This window comes from Lagenorhynchus albirostris, chromosome 9 (genome assembly GCF_949774975.1).
Source record: "Lagenorhynchus albirostris chromosome 9, mLagAlb1.1, whole genome shotgun sequence".
Taxonomy (NCBI): domain Eukaryota; kingdom Metazoa; phylum Chordata; class Mammalia; order Artiodactyla; family Delphinidae; genus Lagenorhynchus; species Lagenorhynchus albirostris.
In genome coordinates this window covers 24,762,283-24,786,341 of record NC_083103.1, presented here as the reverse complement: position 1 = coordinate 24,786,341, position 24,059 = coordinate 24,762,283, and the positions used below count along the sequence as shown (strand labels likewise).

Genomic DNA, 24,059 nt, shown 5'->3' with positions numbered 1-24,059 from the left:
AAGATTTCTTCTGATGTTAAAAAGGAGACCTTCTTGAAAAAGTCGCGTAGATGCTGTCTTTTTTAGCCCCCGCCTCTGAGTTGCAGCAGACGGGCCAGGAAGGCACAGGATGCTTTTAATAGTGTGGCAATGTCTGCTATAAAAAGCATTAGACACGTTATTTGAAAGAACATGCCAGTGTTGAATGCTCATGCCCCGCCTTCCTCTTCACCCCGCAAAGAATTAAATGAAATTATCTCTTGAGACGTGTCTTATTCTAAAATGGGAAATTGTGAAACTAGGCAGAGCAGAAAGCACAGTATCTTTTTCAGTTTCTCAAGCAGTTATACCATCTGGTTTTCCACATCCCAGCCACCTAGGTGCAGAAATCTGGAACATTCTCCCCTCCCTCTTCTTCACAACCTCCCTTCACCCCAGCCACCCCCAGTCAACGACCGGTTCCTTCCAGTTCTACCTCCTAAATACCTCTTCCCTCCACCCTCACTGCCGCTTCCCTGGTTCACACCGTCACCATCGCTCACCTAAATTTCTGAAACCACAGCCAGATTTCTCTCTCTGCCTGCAGACTTCCCCCACCCTCCAATCTGTTCTCCAGTCTGGAATCCAGAGAGCCTCCTAAAATACATGCCTTTGCTTTAAACCCTTCATTGCCCGCTGCCCCAGGACCGAGCCTGATATTGTAGGCTGAAATATTCACTTCTCTCCCCTGTGCCTTTGCACTTGGTCTTCCCTCTGCTGGGAGTGGCAGGGGGCAGTCCCTCCGGCCTGGGCCTGGTTCACGCCCATCATCCTCCAAGACTCAGTGGAAGCGACAGTTCCTCCCGGAAACTTTCCCTGATCCCCACCCGCTTGCCCAAGTCAGAGCTGGATCCTCCTCCAAGGGCCTCCAACCACATCCTAGGCTTCCATTCACCTAGCACCTGTCATGTTCAATCACAAATGCCTCTTCTCCATGCCAGGTCTGCATTCCTGTCTCTGTCCTGCTTGTGGGGTGAGGACTGCACCTCCCGATGCAGGGTTGATTTAGGCTGTTTTAGGATGCAGGGCCTGCAGTTAAGGAGGTTCTCAGGGATGCTGTTCCAGGAATTTCCTTGCATGCAGACCAGTCAGGGGCAGGCAAGGCTTAGCCTGGCTTTCAGGGTCAAAGGCAGCGTTGGTCAGAAGTGAAGTACCACCAGCATGCTAGCTCTCTCTCCACTAGGGCCACACGAATGGCTGGGGCCTTCTCTCCTTAGGACTTGAGCGGGACCAACGGAGCTGCTGCCCCATTGGTTGGACCTGTGCCCACTAGCTTTGCTCAGAGCCTGTAGGAGGTGGTGGGTAGCTGGGGAGGAGAGGAGGGCTCATTAATTAGGAGGTCTGCTGCCTTATGCTGATTGCATGCTTCTGTTTCGCCCCACAGTTCTCTTTCTGACCCAAAGGAGGGTGCAGATCAGTGAAGCCTTGAAGTTTAATGTAGCCAGAGGGCTCACACAGGCATTGCGGAAGGCATTTCACCAGAATGACGTCTTGGCTCATGTAAGCCCCCTGCTTTTGTAACCAGGCTCATCTATCTCTTCCTCTTGGGTCCAGAGTCTGTTTAGATTGTTTTCCTCCTACCTGGGTACCATAGCCACAACAGAAGTAGGATCTTTCATCATTTGGGCAAATAGCTAATGCATGGTAGCTGGAGAAGGTCAAATTCTGAGATGGAAAATTGAGGATAATTGCCTTATGTCTAGTTTTTTTTTTTTTTTTTAAGCCTGGAGGTTCTGTTTTAAATTGTCCCATTATCCTGTTGTTTGGGGAAAGTATTTAATTGTGTCAGTGTAATTTTGCAGAAATCATCCATTGTGTTTTTCCTTTATCTTCCTCACCATTGTGAACAATTAGTGATTTATTTCTGGACATTTAAAAATTACTCTGACTTGTAAACTGAGTCCACCTTTGCTTGAATTGCCAGCAGCAGATAGGGAAGTAAACATTTTTTTTCTCTAAACACTTTAATGCCAAGAACTATTTAACAGCCACTAGCTGATTTTGATGGCATATCTAAGTGATGGAAGCCTTGCTTTACACCCTTTTGGTTTGATTCCAAGTTTTCAAGCAGTAAGTGTGATTGGCAGTCAATGGACAACCCTTTACATCACTAAAAAATATTGCTGTCGCTTCCTCCTTTGATGCTTTGTGCCCCAGCTGCATTCAGATTAGGGGTCCTTCCCCACCACCACATGAAGGACTAGGAAGGAGATTGGGTACACAGTTTATTGGTCATGGTTAATCTCTTTTATGTAATTCTGAAAAAAAAAAAAAGAAGAAATGCTCTCCACGAGAGGCATCTGTGGTTTCTGCACCAGAAACTTTATTTGAAAATGTGAATGCTTCCATGTGGTTACCTGAGACAGTTTTCACTAAACTTTGGTTGTTTGCAAATTTTCTCACAGTTTGTGCCTTTTTTGCATATCATCACAGACCGCTGTGACAATTAGTACATGTTAGTTTTTTTTAAAATCAGCTTTTATTTAAAAAACACTTAAGATTGGGATTGACATACACACACTACTGTATATAAAATAGATAACTAATAAGGACCTGTTGTCTAGCACAGGGAACTCTTCTCAATACTCTGTAGTGACCTATATGGGAAAGAATTTAAAAAGAGTGGATATATGTATATGTATAATTGATTCACTTTGCTGTACACCTGAAACTAACACAACATTTTAAATTGACTATACTCCAAAAAATTAAAAAAAAAAACACTTAAACACGTTTCTGTTGAAAGGATGTTTGATATTACCACCATAAATGGCAATCAGGATCATTTGCCACAAATAAAAGGTAATCATAAAAAGGAGAATAGGGAGTTCCCTGGTGGTCTAGTGGTTAGGATTTGCACCTTCACTTCCATGGCCCAGGTTCAATCCCTGGTCAGGGAACTGAGATATTGCAAGCTGAGCGGTGTGGCCAAAACTTTTAAAAGATAAAAATAAAAATGAAAATAATGGAAACAGTCTGTTAAATTCAAGCTAGACATTGTTGCTTACAGAAGGCATTAAGGCTGGGCCTGGTGTTCCTTTGTTTGTTTAAAAATATGGTTAGCAAGGATTAGAGAGGTGTTAAAAGTCAATTATCCTCAAACTGAGACCTGCTCCTTGAGGTAATTGGAAGGGTTGGAATGGGAGTAACTTTCTTGCTGGGTGACTTGGTGGCATTTGGTGCTGAGTCCATGTTCCATCCAGAAAGTCACCTAAAGTCACCTTGAACACTGCCTTTAGGTAACAACGTGCTGGGGAGCACAGAGTGTGGAGGAAGCAAAGGCATACCCAGCCTGCTGCAAAATCAATTGTCTTGGTTTCTTTGGCAAATACACATGACACTCCTAATGGAAATGCAAGAATAAGGGGGAGGAAAGCAGGTGTTAAAAACACCCTGAACTGCTGATATAAAACACTAAGAAAACAAAACAAAGTAAGAATAAAATCGAAAGTCTCAGAATCTTCCAGTTGGGTCAGAATGAGCTCAGATCATCAATATCCCTTAGGACTCAGCTGTAAGAGAAACTCTCCATGGCCCATCCCTGCCTTGGTCTTGAACCAGTCACAAGCTAAGAATGGAGTGAAGTCTGAACAGTTCTTCTCTCAGCTTCTAAAGAAAGGAATTCACCTCATTTACTACCTGACCCCTGTCCTGAAGGGCCTCCACTTAATCTATCACTTCTGCCTTTTAATGTTTATAAATGATGAGAAATAGGATACAGCTGTTTTTCCCAGCATTCCATTCCCTGGAAATCTCTTTTGCCTGCCGTCTCCTGCCTGCCTTCTTGGGTGCTAATCGATGCTCACAGGATTATACTGAGGCACTTAAAGAATAATAATAAAAAAAACCCCACACATTTAATTCTATTCCAGAATTAAATTAAATATAGATTGAATCCTATATCCGTAGGTTCAATATAAACTATATTTTGTTGTATTCTTGTATTTTGAGACTTGACAATCCCCATAGGCTTATGGGATTGTTAGAATATTTGGCAAATGGGAGTGTCCTATTACTTAGCCATGCTGAGTAACAGTTGTGGTTCTAAGAAACACCAAGAAGAACTTAAAGTACCATGGAAATGAACACTGAGTTCTGTGGGTCCATTTGTTTTGTAGGTGGACATGCTGGAACATTCTCACAACGTCACTGTTGGTTATTATGCTACCAAAGGGAGGCTGGTCTACTTGCCTGCTGCAGTGATTGAAACGCTGGGCGTTTATGGGATCAGCAATGTCACTGCAGATCTGAAGCAACACATCCCAGCCTTGCAGTCTGTGGCAGTACTTGCCTCCCCGTGGACTCCCCAGCCTGCAGGCTACTTGCAGCTGAAAACAGGCAAGTAACTCAGAAGGAAAGGATTCCTATCCGTTCTGGGATCCGCGGTGGTACCAAGAGGACACCTGTTTGAAAACTCCATCACTGGCTGCTCTGTTATTTCTTAGAGTCATTGTGTACCTTCCTCCAAGGGCCTTGCTAATCAAATGTCCAAGTTCCCTGCACAGCAGCCTAAACTTTTCCAACCTGGACTCATTAGAAATATTCTTTCACAGGAGTCTTTTTTCCCAATTTATATAATTATGAGTATATCGTACTTGTGAGCATCATATACTGTATTTTTTTTTTCCTGTATTAGCAGTGGTTACTGAGGAGAGTTGAGCGTCCATAAAATCTGTGCTTTGCAGCAACATGTTCCAGATGCCCCTGAATCAGAATCTCTGAACTTAGGCCTTGGAATCTTTCTTTCAAACTCCCTGGTAACTCTGATCTGTGGTTTGTAAACCACAAGAGTAGAGGAACCATTGAAATTGAAAGACTCAAACAACTTAGTCATGCAGGCCAATTGATTGTTTTTTTCCCCTGCAAAGAAATAGAAGACATGATCACTCTTAAGCCATTTTGTTGTCTTGGAGCAGATGTCTCCATATGCCAATCAAATGAAATCACAAAATCCTTTGCATTGGAGGGAATCTCAGGTTAGATCCTGCTTTTAATTCTTTTATGTTATAAATCATTTTAGGAGCCACTTCCAAAATTGCAACTGTCCTTATTTGCCTGATTTCTCTGATGTAAAATCATGCCGTTTTATATCATGACTGCTATTAAGTTCAAGGAACTAAGATACAGAGCTTTGGTGAGCACTGATTTATTACTCTCATTCTAGTGCTACAGTTTGTGAGCCAGTCGGACAACATACGGTCCTGCAAGTTTGCTCAGACGATGGAACACAGGCTACAGAGGGCCTTCCAGGACGCCCAGAGGAAAGTTCTGAATACTAAAAGCAACCTGACGATTCAGGTAAGGAGGAGGGTGCTTCAGCTGTGTAGTTGACAGAGGCCAACCGGAACACAAATGTTGGCAAGAAGTGATTTGGTCCCGCATTTCAAAGTTGCCTGGTGTAAATGTAACTTTGTACTTCGGGCATGTGATATCAACAGGAGAAGGTGCCACTTTGGGGCCACCGAGTTGAGTCAGGCCTGGCAATGATGAGGATGTCTGGGGTGTGGTGGTCATGACAAGGGAGATGCTGTGACACTGTGTACCTGCTGTGATTTGGGATTTAATATTTATTTTCCCAAGCCTTTCTTGGGAAGGCTTGAAGCTTCCTTAAGCCTTTCTAATACATTTATTATATTATTATTTATTTTATTTTTTTTTGCGGTACACAGGCCTCTCACTGTTGTGGCCTCTTCCACTGCGGAGCACAGGCTCCGGACGCGCAGGCTCAGTGGTTTTAAAATCGACATTTAGCATAAGTGAATTATCAGCAAAGCCAATATGATGTGAAAAGCATACATTTTAATTTGAATGAGCAGTCGTCCTTTTCTAGATTCACCCAAAGTATATATGGAAGTATCTCATTATGATCTGGTTCATATTAGACTAAGATCTAAAAACATGTCACAGACATAAGATTTATGTAAGGAGTGTGACTCAGCTCCTTTTTCTTTCTGTTTGCATTTATGATCCTCACAGGTACATGAGTCTTATTGGAGCTTGGCAGAGGAACATATTCTAATTATATTCAAGAAGCACAGACTTATCGACTAGCTTCTCTTTATCAGGCACTGGAAGGGACACCAAGATAAATAAGCTGCCCTTGGCCTTAAGAATCCTCTCTTGTGTTGTCGTATGATAGTCAGGGGCCGTGAGATGAAACTTTATAAAGCAAGTAACAAACATTCCTTGGAAAAGACTACAATGGGCAATTAGATAATTGCATCTAAATAGATTTTAGATGCTCTTGAACCTATCCACAGCTTTGGGTGAATTGTTTTATTAACCCTCTTTCACTTTTTGCCTTGGCTGGCAGGAAGCCCAGAGCCAAAGTTGTTGTGTGGATTTAGTAACCCTCTAGGCTCCTATATCATGCATAGATTGCTACATGTTAATCATCACCCCAGGGTTGTCTTTTTTTTTTTTTGCGGTACGCGGGCTTCTCACTGTTGTGGCCTCTCCCGTTGCGGAGCACAGGCTCCAGACGTGTAGGCTCAGCGGCCATGGCTCACGGGCCCAGCCGCTCCACGGCATGTGGGATCTTCCCGGACCGGGGCACGAACCCGCGTCCCCTGCATCAGCAGGCGGACTCTCAACCACTGCGCCACCAGGGAAGCCCCAGGGTTGTCTTTAATCTGTTTTTTCAGGACCTGGTTTTGTAATTAATAAATTACCATTTTATTGTATTAAATGTAATTTGTGGGGCACCTTGGATCTTTTGTGGAATAAGACCATGTAAATATTTAATTTGTTCAGAGATTCATCAAAAAAGTGACTTAATTATTTTTTACTTGTATAGCATTGATATTAGGGGCTAGAGTATAGTAGACTCAGTTAGGACTTTTTGATTATAAGCAACAGAATCCAAGCTCACAGGCTTATGCAAAAAAGAGGAAGTGATTGGGTCATGTAACCGAAAGGTTCACAGCTCCTTACTTCAGGAGCAGTTGGATCCAGGTGCTTACATGATTTCTTCATGAAGTCTCTCTTCGTCTCTTGGCTTGCCTTGCTCTGGGCGGCATCATCCTCAGGCCCCTGGCACCTCCAGGTTTGCCTCATCCTTATTACTTACAGTCTCATGGATCCAGAGTGCCTTTTTTGTGTCATTCCAGTCAAAATCCTGGATTAGTTTTCATTGAACCCTCTTGGATCACGTGCCCATTTCTGGACCAGTAACTGTGGTCAAGGATATGAAATATCCCAGTCAACTAAGTCTGGCTGAGATGCCCACTCCTGGAACCTGAGTGGGACAACTGCAACCAAAGCACATGAACTGATTGGAGAGGAGGAGGTGTTTCCCCAAGGAGAATTGTGGTGCTGACAAGGAAGAAGGGAGAATGGATACTAAGAATGAAAACAACAGCTTTCCATTCTGTCAGCGTTGTGGGTCTAATTAGCTAAATAAATCATGGCATGAGTGAATGGGAAGTAAGAGATACGGTCAGAACCCATATGAGTCTAAGAGTAGAGGGGTAATGGGAAAGTATCCCCTGCAAGGCACAAGGCATGACTATCAAGGAACAGTGATATGACCTTGGTTTCAGGCCTGTGGATCTCTTCTTATTTATGAAGTTGTTGTTAAGCAGCCCCCAAGAATGGTCACACTTTTCTTAGCTATAAGAAAAAAAAAAGAGTACAGTAAAGAAAACACAAATAAATGGAAAGACATTCTGTGCTCATGAATTGGAAGACTTAGTATTGTTATGATGTCAAATACTACCCAGAATGATCCCTATGCAATCCCTATCAAAATTCCAGTGATGTTTTTTGCAGAAATAGAAAAATCCATCCTAAAATTCACCTGAAATATCAAGGGACCCCAAATAGCCGAAACAATCTTGAAAGAGGAAAACAAAGTTGGAGGTCTCACACTTCCTGATTTCAAAACTTAATGCAAAACTATGGTAATCAAAGCAGTATGGTACTGGCATAAAGACAGACATATGGACCAATGGAACAGAATAGAGAGCCCAGAAATAAACCCTTACATATATGGTCAAATGATTTTTGATGAGACCATTTGGTGTGGGAAGGGACAGTCTTTTCAACCAATACTACTAGGAAACTGGATCTCCACAAGCAAAAGAATGAAGTTGGATCCTCACCTAACACTGTATACAAAAGTTAACTCAAAACGGATCAAAGACCTAAACGTAGGAGCTAAAACTGTAGGACTCTTAGAAGAAAATAGGGGAAAAAAGCTTCATGACATTGGATTTGGCAGTGATTTGTTGATATGACACCAAAAGCACAGGTAACAAAGGAAAAAATAAATAAGTTAGATGTCATCAAAATTAAAAACTTTCGTGACTCAAAGGACATAATCAAAAGGCAACCCACAGAATGGGAGAAAATATTTGCCAATCATGTATCTATAGGGGGTTAATATCTAGAATATGTAAAGAACTCCTACAGCTCAGCAAGAAAAAAACCAAACAACCCAAGTAAGAAATGGGCAAAGGACTTGAATAGACATTTCTCCAAAGACGATATACAGGTAGCCAGTAAGCACATGAAATGATGCTCGACATGACTAATCATTAGGGAAATGCAAATAAAAACCATGAAACACCACTCACACCTATTGAGGATGGCTATTATATAAAAAAATAGAGAATAATAAGCATTGGTAAGGAGAAATTGGGACTCTTGTGCACTGCTGGTGGACGTGTCAAGTGGTGCAGCTGCTGTGGAAAACAGTATGGCATTCCCTCAAAAAAACATAGAATTACCATATGGTCCAACAATTCAATTTCTGGATATATACCCAATAGAATTTAAACCAGGGACTTGAACAGATATTGGAACACCGGTGTTCATAGCAGCATTATTCACAACAACCAAAAGGTGGAAGCAACCTAAGTGTCCATCCATGGATGAATGGATAAGTCAATGTGGTATATACATGCGATGGAATATTATTCATCCTTAAAAAGGAGGGAAATTCTGGCACAGGCTACAACATGAATGTACCTTGAGGACATCATGCTAAGTGAAAGAAGCCAGTCACAAAAGGACAACTACTGTATGATTCCACTTATAAAAAGTATTTAGTTTTGTCAAATTAATAGAGAGAGAAAATAGAATGGTGGTTTCTAGGAGCTAGGAAGAGGAAGAAATGGGGCGTTATTTAGTAGGTACAGAGTTTCAGTTTGGGATGATGAAAAAGTTTTGGAGATGGATGGTGGTGATAGTTGCACAATAATGCGAATGTACTTAATGCCACTGAACTGTACACCTTAAATGATTAAAATGTAATGTGTATTTTACCACAAAAAAGTATGAAACTAACATAATGTTGTATGTCAATGATGTCTCCTCAATAAAAAAATTCTCATGTGAAAAAATGTATAACTTACCTGGTCGAGTGTAGTATGTACAGAGATACCATATTGCAAGCTCTTTGGGATCCAGTGAGATTTAGTTGTGTTGAAAAGCAAAAAAATAGAGTGTTCAGAATAGAGATAAGGGTTGCAAAGTTATTTTAGTTATTATTTTTTTAGGTGACAGTGCAGTGAGGTCTTTTGAATTATTCGGAAAGAAGTGCCTTTTTTCTTGGTACCTTGGGAGAGGCATGAATATCTGTGGCTAGACCACATTCCAGAAATACTGTTGGAAAGGAAGTAATAGTTGACCAGGAAAGTTGACTCCGTATGTCTTTAATCATGGGACTCTCGCTACTGTGTTAGAGAATTTAAAAGGAACTTCCACTTATGGGAACAAGTTCGAAATAACATGAAGAAGCTATTCTTGACAGTCTTCTTCAAAGTAAGGTTTAAAAGGAACGTTGCAGAGATATTTATGTCTGAGCACACAAAGGTCTGGGACAGACTGGGTATCAGTTTCCGGCAGAAAGAGAGGACACATTCAAATGAAGATAATTTGAGGAAAGTCCAATGAAATGGACTTTGTAGAAGTGTGGGCGGGCTCTAGGGAAACCACAGGGACAGTGCAGCTGCCAAGGCTGTGACAGTTGGGGCTGATGCGGTGAGAGGAGCCAGCAGTTGTGGGAAGCCTGAGGCCAGAGCTGCCCAGCGTGAGCTGTGACCCCATGGGAGGGAGTCCCTGACACCAACTCTGACCTCACTCTCCTCCTTCTCTCCCACATCCTCCTGAGCTCCCTGCAGCTGAAGCCAGGGGGCCAAGGAGCCCATTGATGTGGTCCATAGGGGTCTGCCTCTGGGGGCACTGAGCAGAATGAGGGCAGGGTGGCAAATGGATCTGGAGGGGGAAGGGGCAGACGCCAGCACAGAAGCCCATAAAGAGTGTCTCACCAGGCAGAATGCCTTCCTACCGCATCTGTTTTTCAAAGCTCATCTGTGGGATATTTTTATGTATACATTGACCTATAAAAGTCTCATTTCCTCATAACTAAAAAACTGACTTAGACAAGATTCGAGAAGAAAACCACACCATCTCATAGTAATATTCACATGTTTTACATTGAATTAATAGACCACAAGGAAATGGAATCTCTCTCTAAAGAAGCTGTTTTCTATTTCTGAATTCTTTTTGTCATCAGGTTCGGTCACGCTGTCCATGACTAGGTTGATGATGGACGGTGTGCATTCCCTGTCCTTTCAACTTTAAAACCCCCATAAGTTTGACTCAGGCTTTCTCTGTCTGAGCAGTTGAGTCCTCCTTAAATTTACCATTCCTATGCTCTATTATGTATTTTCAGAACCATAAAAGTAGCCTGAGACCATTTAGCCCCTGGAAAATATACACACACCAGTGGTTAAAACCCGAAGTCAGGCTGCCTGGGTTGGAATCCTGTCTCCGTCACTTATTAGCTGTGTGACCTTGGGCAAGTCCCTTGATCATTCTGGGCTTCAGTTTCCTCCTCTGTAAAAGGGAGTCATAAGAGGATACACCTCCTAGGGTTGCAGTGAGGATTAAATGAGATCATGTGCCCTTAGCACAATGTCTGGCATGTAAGCAAGCAATCCGTAAGTGACAACTACTGTTATTCTTATCTCTTCCTTGCTCTCTTCCCACCTCCCTTTCATTCCTAACCTCAACTTCTCCTTAAACTTCTCCTCCCACGGCCTCCATGAAACAGACCCTCATCTTATTTGGCATGTCTCCCTCCCCTTTCCTCCTGTGTCGATTCAGATGGTGAGCACGTCCAACGCCTCCCAGACAGTCACCTTGGTGTACGTGGTGGGCAACCGAAGCTCCTTCCTCAACGGCACCGTGGCCAGCAGCCTCCTCCGCCAGCTCTCCGCTGAGCTGGTGGGGTTCTACCTCACCTACCCGCCGCTCACCATCGCCGAACGTGAGTATGTCCACGTCCTACAGGGACTCTGCCATCTTCTCCGGGGCCTTGTCTGTTTAGCAAACCTCCATGGTGCCAGGCCACACGCTACCTCTTTTGTCATTATATCACAACTGAAATATGTGATCAATGGGGATTGAATTGATGAAAACTTTATTACACGTTGAAAAAAGCAGTAAGTGCTTTTACCCTTCACTTATCTCATATCTCATTTAATCCTCACAACTACCCTATAAGGTAGGTGCAGAATTAACCCCATTTTGCAGATGGGAAAACTGAAACTCCAAGAGTTTTAACAAGATGCCTACTCTGACATAGCTAGCAAGACGTGGAACCTGGGGTTTGAACCCAAGCAGTCTGCCTTCTGAGCTTATAACACTGCCTGGTATAGCATCTGTCCTTGTGGCAATCTGGGTTGCTATGGTTTCCTCCACTTCTGCCATCAGCAGATGTTCCTGGGCCTACAGCCCTTGCCCGGGCTATAGATATTATGATGCAACTCATGTGCAGTCAGCATCGTGACTTCACTTAATGAAGTCCCCGTAGGCTTGTGGCCTCATCTTCCTCTAATGCTTCAGTTACATAATCCTCATTACCATTCAGCAGTCATAGACTTTGAAGACGATGCAGCCTACATTTTGTACCCAAACATTTACTTGGTAGCCAAAGGAAGTAAAGATCTATGCTCTTAAATTTAATCATTGGTACATTTCTAAAGGTCACTGGGCAAGTTATTTTTTTAAACATGTATTAGCAAAATTGTTTCTATTTCCTTCTTTTATATATGGTAGATAAGTGAGATAATGTGTGTGAATGTACTTATTAGCACATAGTAGACACTCAGAGTCTTTTTTAATGTTTGTTTAATGGCAAGCTTTTGTGACTTTCCATATACTAGGGAAAGATGCTTCTGGATTTTATGGAAAAGATGATGTCATTAAAGATGGCATTATGTCACCTGGCAGCACATGAAGAATTTCGTTTTTCATCATCTTGATATTCTGAGAATAATAACAATAACACAACTATGATTTATTGAGTACTTACTATGTGCCAGGTACTATGCTAAGCCTTTTACATGTATTAACTCTGATGGTCACCACACCTGTAAAGAAATGGTACTGTTACATTTGGCTATAAAACTTAGTCCTTGACACTGGAAAAATCCATTCAAGAAATAATTATTCCTAAAAGTGTTGTGATGGTTGGATAATTTTTAAAGAGAAAGCTATTGTTAAGATAGGTTCTACCTGTAGGTCTTGACAATGGAAGTGTTTCACTTAAGAAGGTTTTGATGGAGAAACCAAAAGCAGACACCCAAAAGCCCTTTACTGAGTATTTTAGTTTTCTGAATAGCAAGTTTCAGTCTGTATGTCCTAGAATTCCCAAGAATGATAAAGCAGGATTTAGCTGCTTGGTATATTGTCAGCTATGTCTATTTCTCTGAACAATATTTACATATAAAACCTGTGAAAGTAATTTGGTGTGTTTCTTGTTTGTTTTAGCGCTGGAATACCCCAACCTTGATATATCAGAAACAACCAGAGACTACTGGGTAATTACAGGTAATCTCTTCTTTCATTTCCCCTTTCACCCTATCAGGTTGGTTTATATTTTTCTTTCTTTCTTCCTTCCTTCCTTTCTTACTTTCTTTCCTTTCTCTCTCTCTCTCTTTCTTTCTCTCTCTTTCTTTCTTTATTATTTTTTTAACATCTTTATTGGAGTATAATTGCTTTACAATGTTGTGTTAGTTTCTGCTGTATAACAAAGTGCATCAGCTATACATATACATATATACCCATATCCCCTCCCTCTTGCGTCTCCCTCCCACCCTCCCTATCCCACCCCTCTAGGTGGTCACAAAGCACCAAGCTGATCTCCCTGTGCTATGTGGCTGCTTCCCACTAGCTATCTGTTTTACATTTGGTAGTGTATATATGTCCATGCCGGTCTCTCGCTTCGTCCCAGCTTACCCTTCCCTCTCCCAGTGTCCTCAAGTCCATTCTCTACGTCTGCGTCTTTATTCCTGTCCTGCCCCTAGGTTCTTCAGAACCATTTTTTTTTTTAGATTCCATATATATATGTATTAGCATACTGTACTTGTTTTTCTCTTTCTGACTCACTTCACTTTGTATGACAGACTCTAGGCCCATCCACCTCACTACAAATAACTCAATTTCGTTTCTTTTTATGGCTGAGTAATATTCCATTGTATATATGTGCCACATCTTCTTTATCCATTCACCTGTCAATGGACACTTAGGTTGCTTCCATGTCCTGGCTATTGTAAATAGTGCTGCAGTGGACACTGTGGTACATGTCTCTATTTGAATTTTGGTTTTCTCAGGGTATATGCCCAGTAGTGGGATTGCTGGGTTGTATGGTAGTTCTATTTTTAGTTTTTTAAGGAACCTCCATACTGTTCTCCACAGTGGCTGTATCTATTTACATTCCCACCAACAGTGCAAGAGGGTTCCCTTTTCTCCACACCCTCTCCAGCATTTATTGTTTGTAGATTTTTTGATGATGGCTATTCAGACTGGTGTGAGGTGATACCTCATTGTGGGTTTTTTTTGGTTTTTTTGTTTTATTTTTGGTACACGGGACTCTCACTGTTGCAGCCTCTCCTGTTGTGGAGCACAGCCTCCGGACGTACAGGCTCAGCGACCATGGCTCACGGGCCCAGCCGCTCCGCGACATGTGGGATCTTCCCGAACCAGGGCACGAACCCGTGTCCCCTGCATCAGCAGGCGGACTCTCAACCACTGCGCCACCAGGGAAGCCCTGCTCATTGTGGTTTTGATTTGCATTTCTTTAAAGATTAGTGATGTTGAGCATCCTTTCATGTGTCTGTTGGCAATCTGTATATCTTTTTTGGAGAAATGTCTGTTTAGGTCTTCTGCCCATTTTTGGATTGGGTTGTTTGTTTTTTTGATATTAAGCTGCATGAGCTGCTTGTAAATTTTGGAGATTAATCCTTTGTCAGTTGCTTCATTTGCAAATATTTTCTCCCATTCTGAGTGTTGTCTTTTCGTCTTGTTTATGGTTTCCTTTGCTGAGCAAAAGCTAAGTTTCATTAGGTCCCATTTGTTTATTTTTTTTTTTATTTCCATTTCTCTAGGAGGTGGGTCAAACAGAACCTTGCTGTGATTTATGTCATAGAATGTTCTGCCTATGTTTTCCTCGAAGAGTTTGATAGTGTCTGGCTTTACATTTAGGTCTTTAATCCATTTTGAATTTATTTTTGTGTATGGTGTTAGGGAGTGTTCTGATTTCAGTCTTTTACATGTAGTTGTCCAGTTTTCCCAGCACCATTTATTGAAGAGGCTGTCTTTTCTCCACTGTATATTCTTGCCTCCTTTACCAAAAATAAGGTGACCATAGGTGTGTGGGTTTATCTCTGGGCTTTCTGTCCTGTTCCATGGATCTATATATCTGTTTTGGGGGCAGTACCATACTGTCCTGATTACTGTAGCTTTGTACTCTAGTCTGAAGTCCAGGAGCCTGATTCCTGCAGCTCCGTTTTTCTTTCTCAAGATTGCTTTGGCTCTTTGGGGTCTTTTGTGTTTCCATACAAATTGTGAAAATTTTTGTTCTGTTTCTGTGAAAAATGCCATTGATAGTTTGATAGGGATTGCACTGAATCTGTAGATTGCTTTGGGTAGTAGAGTCATTTTCACAATGTTGATTCTTCCAATCCAGGAACACGGTATATCTCTCCATCTGTTTGTATTCTCTTTAATTTCTTTCATCAGTGTCATAGTTTTCTGTATACAGGTCTTCTGTCTCCTTAGGTAGGTTTCTTCCTAGGTATTTTATTCTTTTTATTGCAATGGTAAATGGGAGTGTTTCCTTAATTTCTCTTTCAGATTTTTCATCATTAGTGTTTAGGAATGCAAGGGATTTCTGTGCATTAATTTTGTATCCTGCTACTTTACCAAATTCATTGATTAGCTTTAGTAGTTTTCTGGTAGCATCTTTAGGATTCTCTATGTATAGTATCATGTCATCTGCAAACAGTGACAGCTTTACTTCTTTTCTGATTTGGATTCCTTTTGTTGCTTTTTCTTCTCTGATTGCTGTGGATAAAACTTCCAAAACTATGTTGAATAGTAGTGGTGAGAGTGGGTACCCTTGTCTTGTTCCTGATCTGAAAGAAATGCTTTCAGTTTTTCACCATTGAGAACGATGTTGGCTGTGGGTTTGTCATATATGGCCTTTATTATGTTGAGGTAAGTTCCCTCTATGCCTACTTTCAGGAGAGTTTTTATCATAAATGGGTGTTGAATTTTGTCAAAAGCTTTTTCTGCATCTATTGAGATGATCATATGGTTTTTATCCTTCCATTTGTGAATATGGTTTATCACATTTAATTGATTTCCATATATTGAAGAATCCTTGAATTCCTGGGATAAACTCCACTTGATCATGGTGTATGATCCTTTTAATGTGCTTTGGATTCTGTTTGCTAGTATTTTGTTGAGGATTTTTGCATCTATGTTCATCAGTGATATTGGCCTATAGTTTTCTTTCTTTGTGACATCTTTGTCTGGTTTTGGTATCAGGGTGATGGTGGCCTTGTAGAATGAGTTTGAGAGTGTTCCTCCCTCTGCTACATTTTGGAAAGGTTGGTTTATATTTAAAAACTGCATGCCATTCAGTGATAGAATTGGCATCTTTTCTTGGGTCCTGTCTTATACGCCAAGGAGTTACTTCCCTAGGACCAGAAGTGGGTGGAGTAAGCCGAGATAGGAAAAGACAGCATGCTGAAGATGAGGGTTAAATAACCAATTCAGAACAGCTACGTTGAAAGTCCCACCCAGGAGCTTCCTCTTTGCAAAATGTGTACCCATCAAAAGGTGCGGCATTAAGCTGTGGACGTCTGGGGCATGTCCATGTGAATGGTTGTCTATTTGTTTAAAGATCATTTAAAGACCGTAGGACTTTCTGCACTGCTTTACAAAACCCAAATGAAAGTCAGAGGAATGCCAGGCATGCATTTTTCTCTCTCCCCAGTACGCCCGCCCGCCCCGCGCTGATCCTGGTGGAGCCCGGGCGTGTCCTGACAGTGAGGGTGGATGGAAGTAAAAGGGTGTTTGGGTGGCAGTTTCCTTTTTTCTTCCTTGACATTTCCCAGCTGAGATTTATGAAACAGCAAAAAATTTTTGCTTGTGTTTTTCAAAAGCCAGACAGTAGCTCTGAAAATTAGAGAAGCAAGGATTGGAAGCGGAGAGAGAGGACAGATGCTTGTAGCAGGAAAAGTGACCAGCCGGGCCATAAAGGGTGATGCCAAAAGCTCAGCTTCTTGGGCTTCCCAGGTGGCGCGGTGGTTGAGAGTCCGCCTGCCGATGCAGGGGACACGGGTTCGTGCCCCGGTCCGGGAAGATCCCACATGCCTCGGAGCGGCTGGGCCCGTGAGCCATGGCTGCTGAGCCTGCGCGTCCGGAGCCTGCGCTCTGCAATGGGAGAGGCCACAACAGTGAGAGGCCCGCGTACCGCAAAAAAAAAAAAAAAAAGCTCAGCTTCTCTGTAACTGGTGACACACTGAATCTCAGAGACGGAGTTTTGGGTGAAGTAGAAAAGGATAGCTTCGTTGCTTTGCCAGGCAAAGCGGAACACAGCAAGCTCCTGCCCTGAAAAACTATGTGTCCCAACCCGGGAGGATTTGATGAGGAGTTTTATAGCAATAGTTCAAGGGTGGGGTTGCTGATAAGATTAGGGTGTGTGCAGGGTCTGCATGCCTTTACTCTCATCTCAGGTGGTCGGTCTCCTAATCTTGATGAGCTTCTCTGGTCCCTTTAATCTCGCCTCAGGTGGCCTCTTGGGTGCTTCTCCCTTGATTAGCGACTCTTGGAATCTGCCTTTTGGAACCCAGGGAAGGTCACGGAGGCTGGAGTCTTGTCTACAAGAAAGGGGGGACAGAAAGGCTTCCATGCCCAGGAGCCCCACAGGGTCCTCCTCAGTTTCAAGGGGAGGGATGGAAGGGTGTTAGTCTGCTAGAGCTGCCGTAACAAAGTACCCCAGGCTGGGGGAGCTTCAACAACAGGAATTTATTTTCTCATATAACTCTAGAGGCTGGAAGTCTAAAATCAAGGTGTCAGCTGGGTTGTTTTCTTCTGAGGTCTCTCTCATTGGCTTGTAGATGGCCATCTTCTCTCTGTGTATGTCTGTGTCTTAGTTTTCTCTTCTTTTTTTTTTTTTTTTTGTGGTACGCGGGCCTCTCCCTGTTGTGGCCTCTCCCATTGCAGAGCGCAGGCTCAGCGGCCATGGCTCAGGGGCCCAGCCGCTCCGCGGCATGTGGGATCTTCCCGGACTGGGGCACGAACCCATGTCCCCTGCATCGGCAGTCAGACTCTCAACCACTGCACCACCAGGGAAGCCCAGTTTTCTCTTCTTATAAGGACACCAGTCGTATAGATTAGGCCGCACCCTGATGACCTCATTTTATCTTAATTGCCTCTTGAAAGGCCCTATCTCCAAATACAGTCGCATTCTGAGGTCCTGGGAGTTAAAACGTCAACATGTGAGTGGTGGGAGGACACATTTCAGCCCATTACAAGGAGGTAGGAAGATTTTGCAAGTCCTGGAAGATGTGCTTGAACAAGCAGGCCCTCCCAAACCGCCTTCTTCCCTTGCCTGTCTCCTCCCTCCCTTGCTGTCCTAAACAAGCAGTAGATGGGCTGCTGCCTGGAATACTAACCAAGGAGCTTGGTGAAGCTCGCTCAAGATCTCTCCTAAATTGCAGAAAATTGCATTTCTTTCTCCCCTGCAAAGCCGTGGATTTGTAGAGATTATTTTACCTGCTAAGAAGGCCAACTAAAGAAACGTTTACAAAGGAAACAACAACAACCCATCAGAGTTTATCCTCGAGAGAGACAATGCAACACATTTTGGAAACCAGCAGGTTATGTAACATTTACAAAATCATGTTTCCTGCACACGGAATGCTGTTTTTTAACTTGTAGCCATTTCCTCCCTTCTCTTAACTTTTAAGATTTACATTCAATGATAAAACATCCTGTCCTTCACAGACTCCTGTTTCATGCTTTCCTCATGTACCTGTGTCTTGCCCTGCCTCTGTTTTAGTGACGTAACCTTAATAAAAAGCTCCATACATGGTCTTGTTTTCGGGATTCTTCTGGGACTTGACCCCTGCCCACTCACCTATGTATCCAACTTTGTTATCACTGTTGCTGCCTGTTGGTAATCAGCATACACAGTGGCACCCATCACTGTGTTTGGGGCTGATTGGATCAGTTGATTAGTGCTTGTGGGGGAAGAGCGGACAGGTCCAGGTCTCAGGATGACCCTCCTGCCTTCCCTTTGGCCCATAACCACTTTCTAGACCCATGGACGGCCACCACCAACTTTAACCATCTTTTCCAGAAGGGGTAGGAGATTAGGAACTGAGAGATGAAGACAGCACTTGTTCAAACCTACAGTCCCTAGAATAACCTGTCTGCCCAGATATTCATCCTGGGCATCCTGTCTTCTGCTCACTGCTAACAGCCAAGAGGATTTGAAGCAACTTTTCTTCCTGTAATTTGTATTGTAAAAGCCTAACATGTTTTCATCTGTTTTCCGACTAAGCTTATATTAAATATGTTTTGTCACACTGTCCACTTCTCCCCTCCCTGAGTGTAGGTCCTGCTGTGGTGGAAAATCACTGGCTTAGGGTGACTCCTGCAGCCCCTCTTTACAGAGTACCCAGGGGCTACCCTGCTCTCATGGATCCTGCAGTCAGGGGTGTATATATGAGGCGGGGTAGAAATGTACAGACTTAATGTTGCTGCCTGACAGAGGTGAGAGCCCCTCTTAGGTTTATTCATCTGTCTTTACTTCACCTACCAGAGTCAAAATATCCCAGACCCAGCAATTACAGGATTTCTTCTGGTCTCAGCTCTGCTACTGACTAACCTAGTGTGTCCTTGAGCAAGTCAACTTAGACCCACTAGGCAGCACATGCGCACCTTTAGAATCAGGAAAAGATGTGAGCTGAGGATTGAGGTTCTTTTGGCTCTGAGTATGTGAGATTCAACCATGAGTAAAACAACTTAACTTGAGTTCACTTGGCCTGATCGTTGGAATCTTAGAGCCCAGTGCAATTGTAAACAAAGAAGGAATGAGAGACCAGTGATGTTACAGCCACCAAATCCTCTGGACAAAGCTCCTAGGAACACAGCTGGGACTTGCCCGCCTCCTCTGAGCTGAGTCAGTGGTGGGTAAGGGTGGGTGGCCAGGGCCCTGGCTGATGTACTGAGGGGCTGCGGTCTTCCTGGGCCCCCGTGCCAGGGTCCAACCCCCGCTACTGCTTCCGTGTCTCTGTGAAAGCTATGGGCACACACCTCTTTCCACTCCCTTCCAGGTGGGCAGAGAGGGCCAGGAGCCTGAGGTCCACAGTGCTTCTCAGGGAAAAGGAAAGGAGCTACAGTCCTGGAACACAGCTCTGTGCTTTCCAGGCAATTCCTTCCTCTGGTGAGGATGTGTCTAGTGAAGGAGGAGGCGCGTTTGAGCAACAACAGCTACTGTTTACGGGCACCCCCCTCTCAAGTGCACTATGCTGGAAGCGTTTTTGTATAAAGTATACTGTTCTTTGCAATGATACAGTCAGGAGGAGCTTATGATAACCGTGTTTTCTGATGAGGAACTGGGGCCCAGAGAAACGAGGCAACTTGCTCAAGACACTCGGTAAGGGGGCATCAGGATTCAAACCCAGGCCCCTGGCTCCAACCCTCTGCTCTTCTCCAGCCGCCTCGAGAAGGACACATCCTCTTTGCAAATAGAGCCACGAGGCATGAGGGAGCTGCCCAGTTGATTCCGTGTAGCTCTGTGGCTGGTTCCCACAGAGCTGTACTTCCTGTACAGCTTCCTGTGCTTCCCTGGAGGTATTTTTTCTCAATTTTTAAAACTGTGGTAAAATAAACATAAAGTGTGATTTACCATTTTAACCTTTTTTTAAAAAAATAGTTATTTATTTATCTTTGTCTGCGTTGGGTCTTTGTCGCTCTGCCCCGGGCTTTCTCTAGTTGGGATGAGCGGGGGCTGCTCTTTGTTGCGGTGCGCAGGCTTCTCCTTGTGGTGACTTCTCTCTTTTTTTTAAATATCTTTATTGGAGTATAATTGCTTTACCATGGTGTGTAAGTTTTTGCTTTATAACAAAGTGAATCAGCTATATGTATACATATATCCCCATATCTCCTCCCTCTTGCGTCTCCCTCCCACCCTCCCTATCCCACCCCTCTAGGTGGACACAAAGCACCGGAGCTGATCTCCCTGTGCTATGCAGATAGCCAGTGATTTTCCCACTAGCTATCTGTTTTACATTTGGTAGTGTATATATGTGCATTGGCTTCTCTTGTTGTGGAGCATGGGCTCTAGGCGTGCAGGCTTCAGTAGTTGAAGAACGCGGACTCAGTAGTTGTGGCTCACGGGCTCTAGAGCACAGGCTCAGCAGTTGTGGCGCATGGGCTTAGTTACTCTGTGGCATGTGTGATCTTCCCAGACCAGGGTTCGAACCCGCGTCCCCTGCACTGGCAGGAGGATTCTTAACCACCAGGGAAGCCCTTAACCATTTTTAAAGTGTGCAATTCAGGGGCATTAAGTACATTCACAGTGTTGTGCAACCATCACCACTATCTATTTCCAGAATGTTTTTGTCACCTGAAGGCTTCTACTCTTCTCTTCTTTGATGTCTGCCCTTGCATCATCTCTGGGATTCCTGTAAAGTAACCCATGATGACGTCCCTCGACCATCCTGTGTCCCCTCTCTTGCTCTTGTCCACCAGTTAGGAGAGACCAGTGTAGAAGTAATCCTTCAGCAGTTGGCGCTGTCCTTTTACGGGAGGGGTGTCTTTGAATGCGCAAGAACACGGGCTCTCCTTCTGGGGTCAGGAGGCTGGTCAGCCCTTCCTCAGCCTGACAGCTGTGTCAGGAGGGTTCCAAGGGGCCACAGTGGGAAGTGCAGGAGTGTTTTATCTTTGTTTGCAGGAGTTCTGCTGAGCTGGGAGTCCCTCATAAGGGCCCTGGAAGGAAAGCTGCTTTATGCCCTCCGTGGGGATTATTTAGCATTTGTGGTTTCAAAGAAATGATTTCTAAGACTCAGCTGTGGGTTTTATTTTTCTCTTGATTGGTTTAAGCATCGTTCTCTGTATCTCGTTGTCATCCGTTGCGTGTTCTGGCCCTGTTAGAATGCCATCATAGCAACAATGCCGTCTTTATATCCAAGCTATTGCTAGATCCCAGTAGATGGGTGGTATTAATGGTCCTTGGCTGGACTGTAGTAGAACAAACTCTGCTAAATGAAAAACCTTGTATTACATTCCCAGCCCGTGTAAGTTTTGGTCTAAGAAGATGAGAATTGCTTTTAGCATTTTTGTTTTCAGGGATGACTGTGTTTGGAGGGAGTGTTCGTGTGTTTGGGAAGAAGTGTGCTTCTTCCCAAGGGTCTCGGAGGAAGGGCTGGCTTTGGGGGTAGACAGCAAAAGGCAGTCGTCCCCGTAGTAATTGACCACAGCAGTCTTTGGACGGCTCTGGTGTTCACTAAATTCTCTCCCGTGCACCAGCCATTGCCTGGAATTCCATCACCAACACCTTAACCCATTGATTAAGACACCCTGGATGTGGGTGAAGCCCAGCAGTGAAGGAGGGATGGAAAGAGAGGTTTTCATTTTCCTTCTGCACACCAGGCTCTATGCTAAGCTGCTATATACATCTTATTTCATCTCAACCTTAAAGCCCACTAGAAATATATTTGCTGTGATATAGCCTGTAGCCCTTCTTATTCCGTTTTACAGAAAAGGACTTGGACTCTGAGAGGGCCGGTGGTTTGCCCAAAGTCCCCCAACTGGCAAGGGCCAGCACGGAGAGAGCCCAATCTTTCTATCACACGATCCTTCTCTCAAGTGAGAGAGACCCCAGGGGCCCTGGGCAGCTTTAGGGGTGAGCCCTGAAAGGACCCCATTGAGGAGACAAGGAAGAGGACACCGAACAGGGGGGTTTGCCCATGTGGAAGGGGCTGAATTGCAGGGTGGAGCTTAGATTTCTCACCAGAGCTGTTGGGAAGGAAAAGTAAAATCAGGGTAGCGCTGAGCCAGGGCTTCTGAGTGGGAACCACCAAAAATCCAAGTAGTTGTACCCATTAGCGATGCTGTATTCCCATATGGACTCTGACAACACATACTGTCTTAAATAAGGTTGGGACCTAATACAGCAGCGTTACACCTGTCACAGCTTGTGAAGGACAGAGTGCATGCTTTGGGGTTCCACAGGCTCAGGTTTGAGCCCTGGCTTTGCTGATTAGTAGCTGTGTGACCTTAGACAAGTCACTTAACCTTTTCAGCATCTCGAACAGGTCAATAGCGATTCCTAACTCCTGGGGCTGATGTGAGGGTAAAGTGAGGGAAGGATGGCCAAACCCTAACGTGGGGTCGGGCCCATGGCCCTTAGTGGCTGGTGGGGGCCAGCGGTGGCGGCTGTGGTTCCGAGTCAGCAGGCAGCCTCTCCTCTGACAGCCCCTCTGTGTCCTGTGTCCACAGTGCTGCAGGGCGTGGACAGTTCCCTGGTGGGCCTGCACAACCAAAGCTTCGCCCGGGTCATGGAGCAGCGCCTGGCCCAGCTGTTCATGATGTCCCAGCAACAAGGCCGGCGGTTTAAACGGGCCACCACCCTGGGAAGCTACACCGTGCAGGTGGGTGTGCGTAAAGTCATGGGGGTCTTATAAGAAGGGTGTGGAAATGTGCTTCCTGAGCCTAAGAAAACCATGCTGCGTGCCGAGGAGCGCTCACATTGCAAGCTGATGAGGCCAGTTCATCCACACTGCTCTTAGGTTTGGGGGGGTGGGCGGGTGACAGTCATAATCATCGAAATCATGAAGGAGGCTGAGAGCTGCTCTCCCGACTACTAGCCTGTAGGGAAAGGAGGTCTCGGAAGAAATGCTGCCCACATGCACATATTTATTAAACAGAAGGCTATTAGTAAGCAAGCGCAACTCCTCTGCATCCTCTTCTGGAGGCTGGATGACGTCCCAGCTTTCAGGCCTCTCAGCGCCATGACTGTGATCAGCAGAGACACCGATCAGCCTTACAGGTGTGGGATTCTGTTAGCCTTGTCGAATCCGTTTCCACAAATACAGCCCTCTACGTTTATAATGGACACGTGACCACACAGGGATTCAGGGTAGGGAGCTGTAGCAGACACCACTGGTGCCCTGCCCAAACCCCCTTCTAATTTCTGTGATGAACGCTGATGAACTCCCAGCATCTCTTTATTGATGGGCTGCTCTTGAGATGCCAGAACGTACTTTGCCCAGCCACGGCTGGCCGGAAGCGCCTGGGAATTCACCAGGGGTGGAGGTATAAATACCACAGCTCTCTTGCTTCTTGGCTGGGAGGATTCTGAAATGTATGCTTTAGGATCATTGCCAGAGCTTTCCCACAGAGAATTACGCTTTAGTTTCCCGCTGTGGTGACTGGCTTCATAATGCATCCCTTGTTAGCTCCCTTCCACCCCCTGTCGGTTCCCTGCATCTCTCCAATAAATTACAAGCATTCAACTCATCTCAGAGTCTGCTTCAGAGGGAACCCGACAGAGACAGTAGCCATCCTGAGGGTAGAGGCTCTAAGCCTCTCTAGATTCTTTATCCAGTTCAAGCAAGAGTGGGAATGTCTATAGCATATTCTGGGCAATCCACGTATCTTGAGTACCACTAATTTCACCAAAAGAGAACCCATTTCTAACATTTGTTATGCTAATTAACAAGCTCTCTTGA

At 44.3% G+C, this 24,059-nt stretch overlaps 1 protein-coding gene across 1 annotated transcript in view; it reads left to right on the top strand.

Moving 5' to 3' along the window:
• Window positions 1–24,059, top strand: part of KIAA1549L (KIAA1549 like) — a 132,482-nt gene that overhangs the window by 4,198 nt on the left and 104,225 nt on the right. Inside the window, exons 3-8 of the mRNA XM_060160828.1 lie at window positions 1,403–1,518; window positions 4,137–4,356; window positions 5,183–5,316; window positions 11,131–11,293; window positions 12,799–12,858; window positions 22,828–22,979. Coding sequence (XP_060016811.1) covers window positions 1,403–1,518; window positions 4,137–4,356; window positions 5,183–5,316; window positions 11,131–11,293; window positions 12,799–12,858; window positions 22,828–22,979 — 845 coding nt within the window. The remainder of the gene's footprint in view (window positions 1–1,402; window positions 1,519–4,136; window positions 4,357–5,182; window positions 5,317–11,130; window positions 11,294–12,798; window positions 12,859–22,827; window positions 22,980–24,059) is intronic.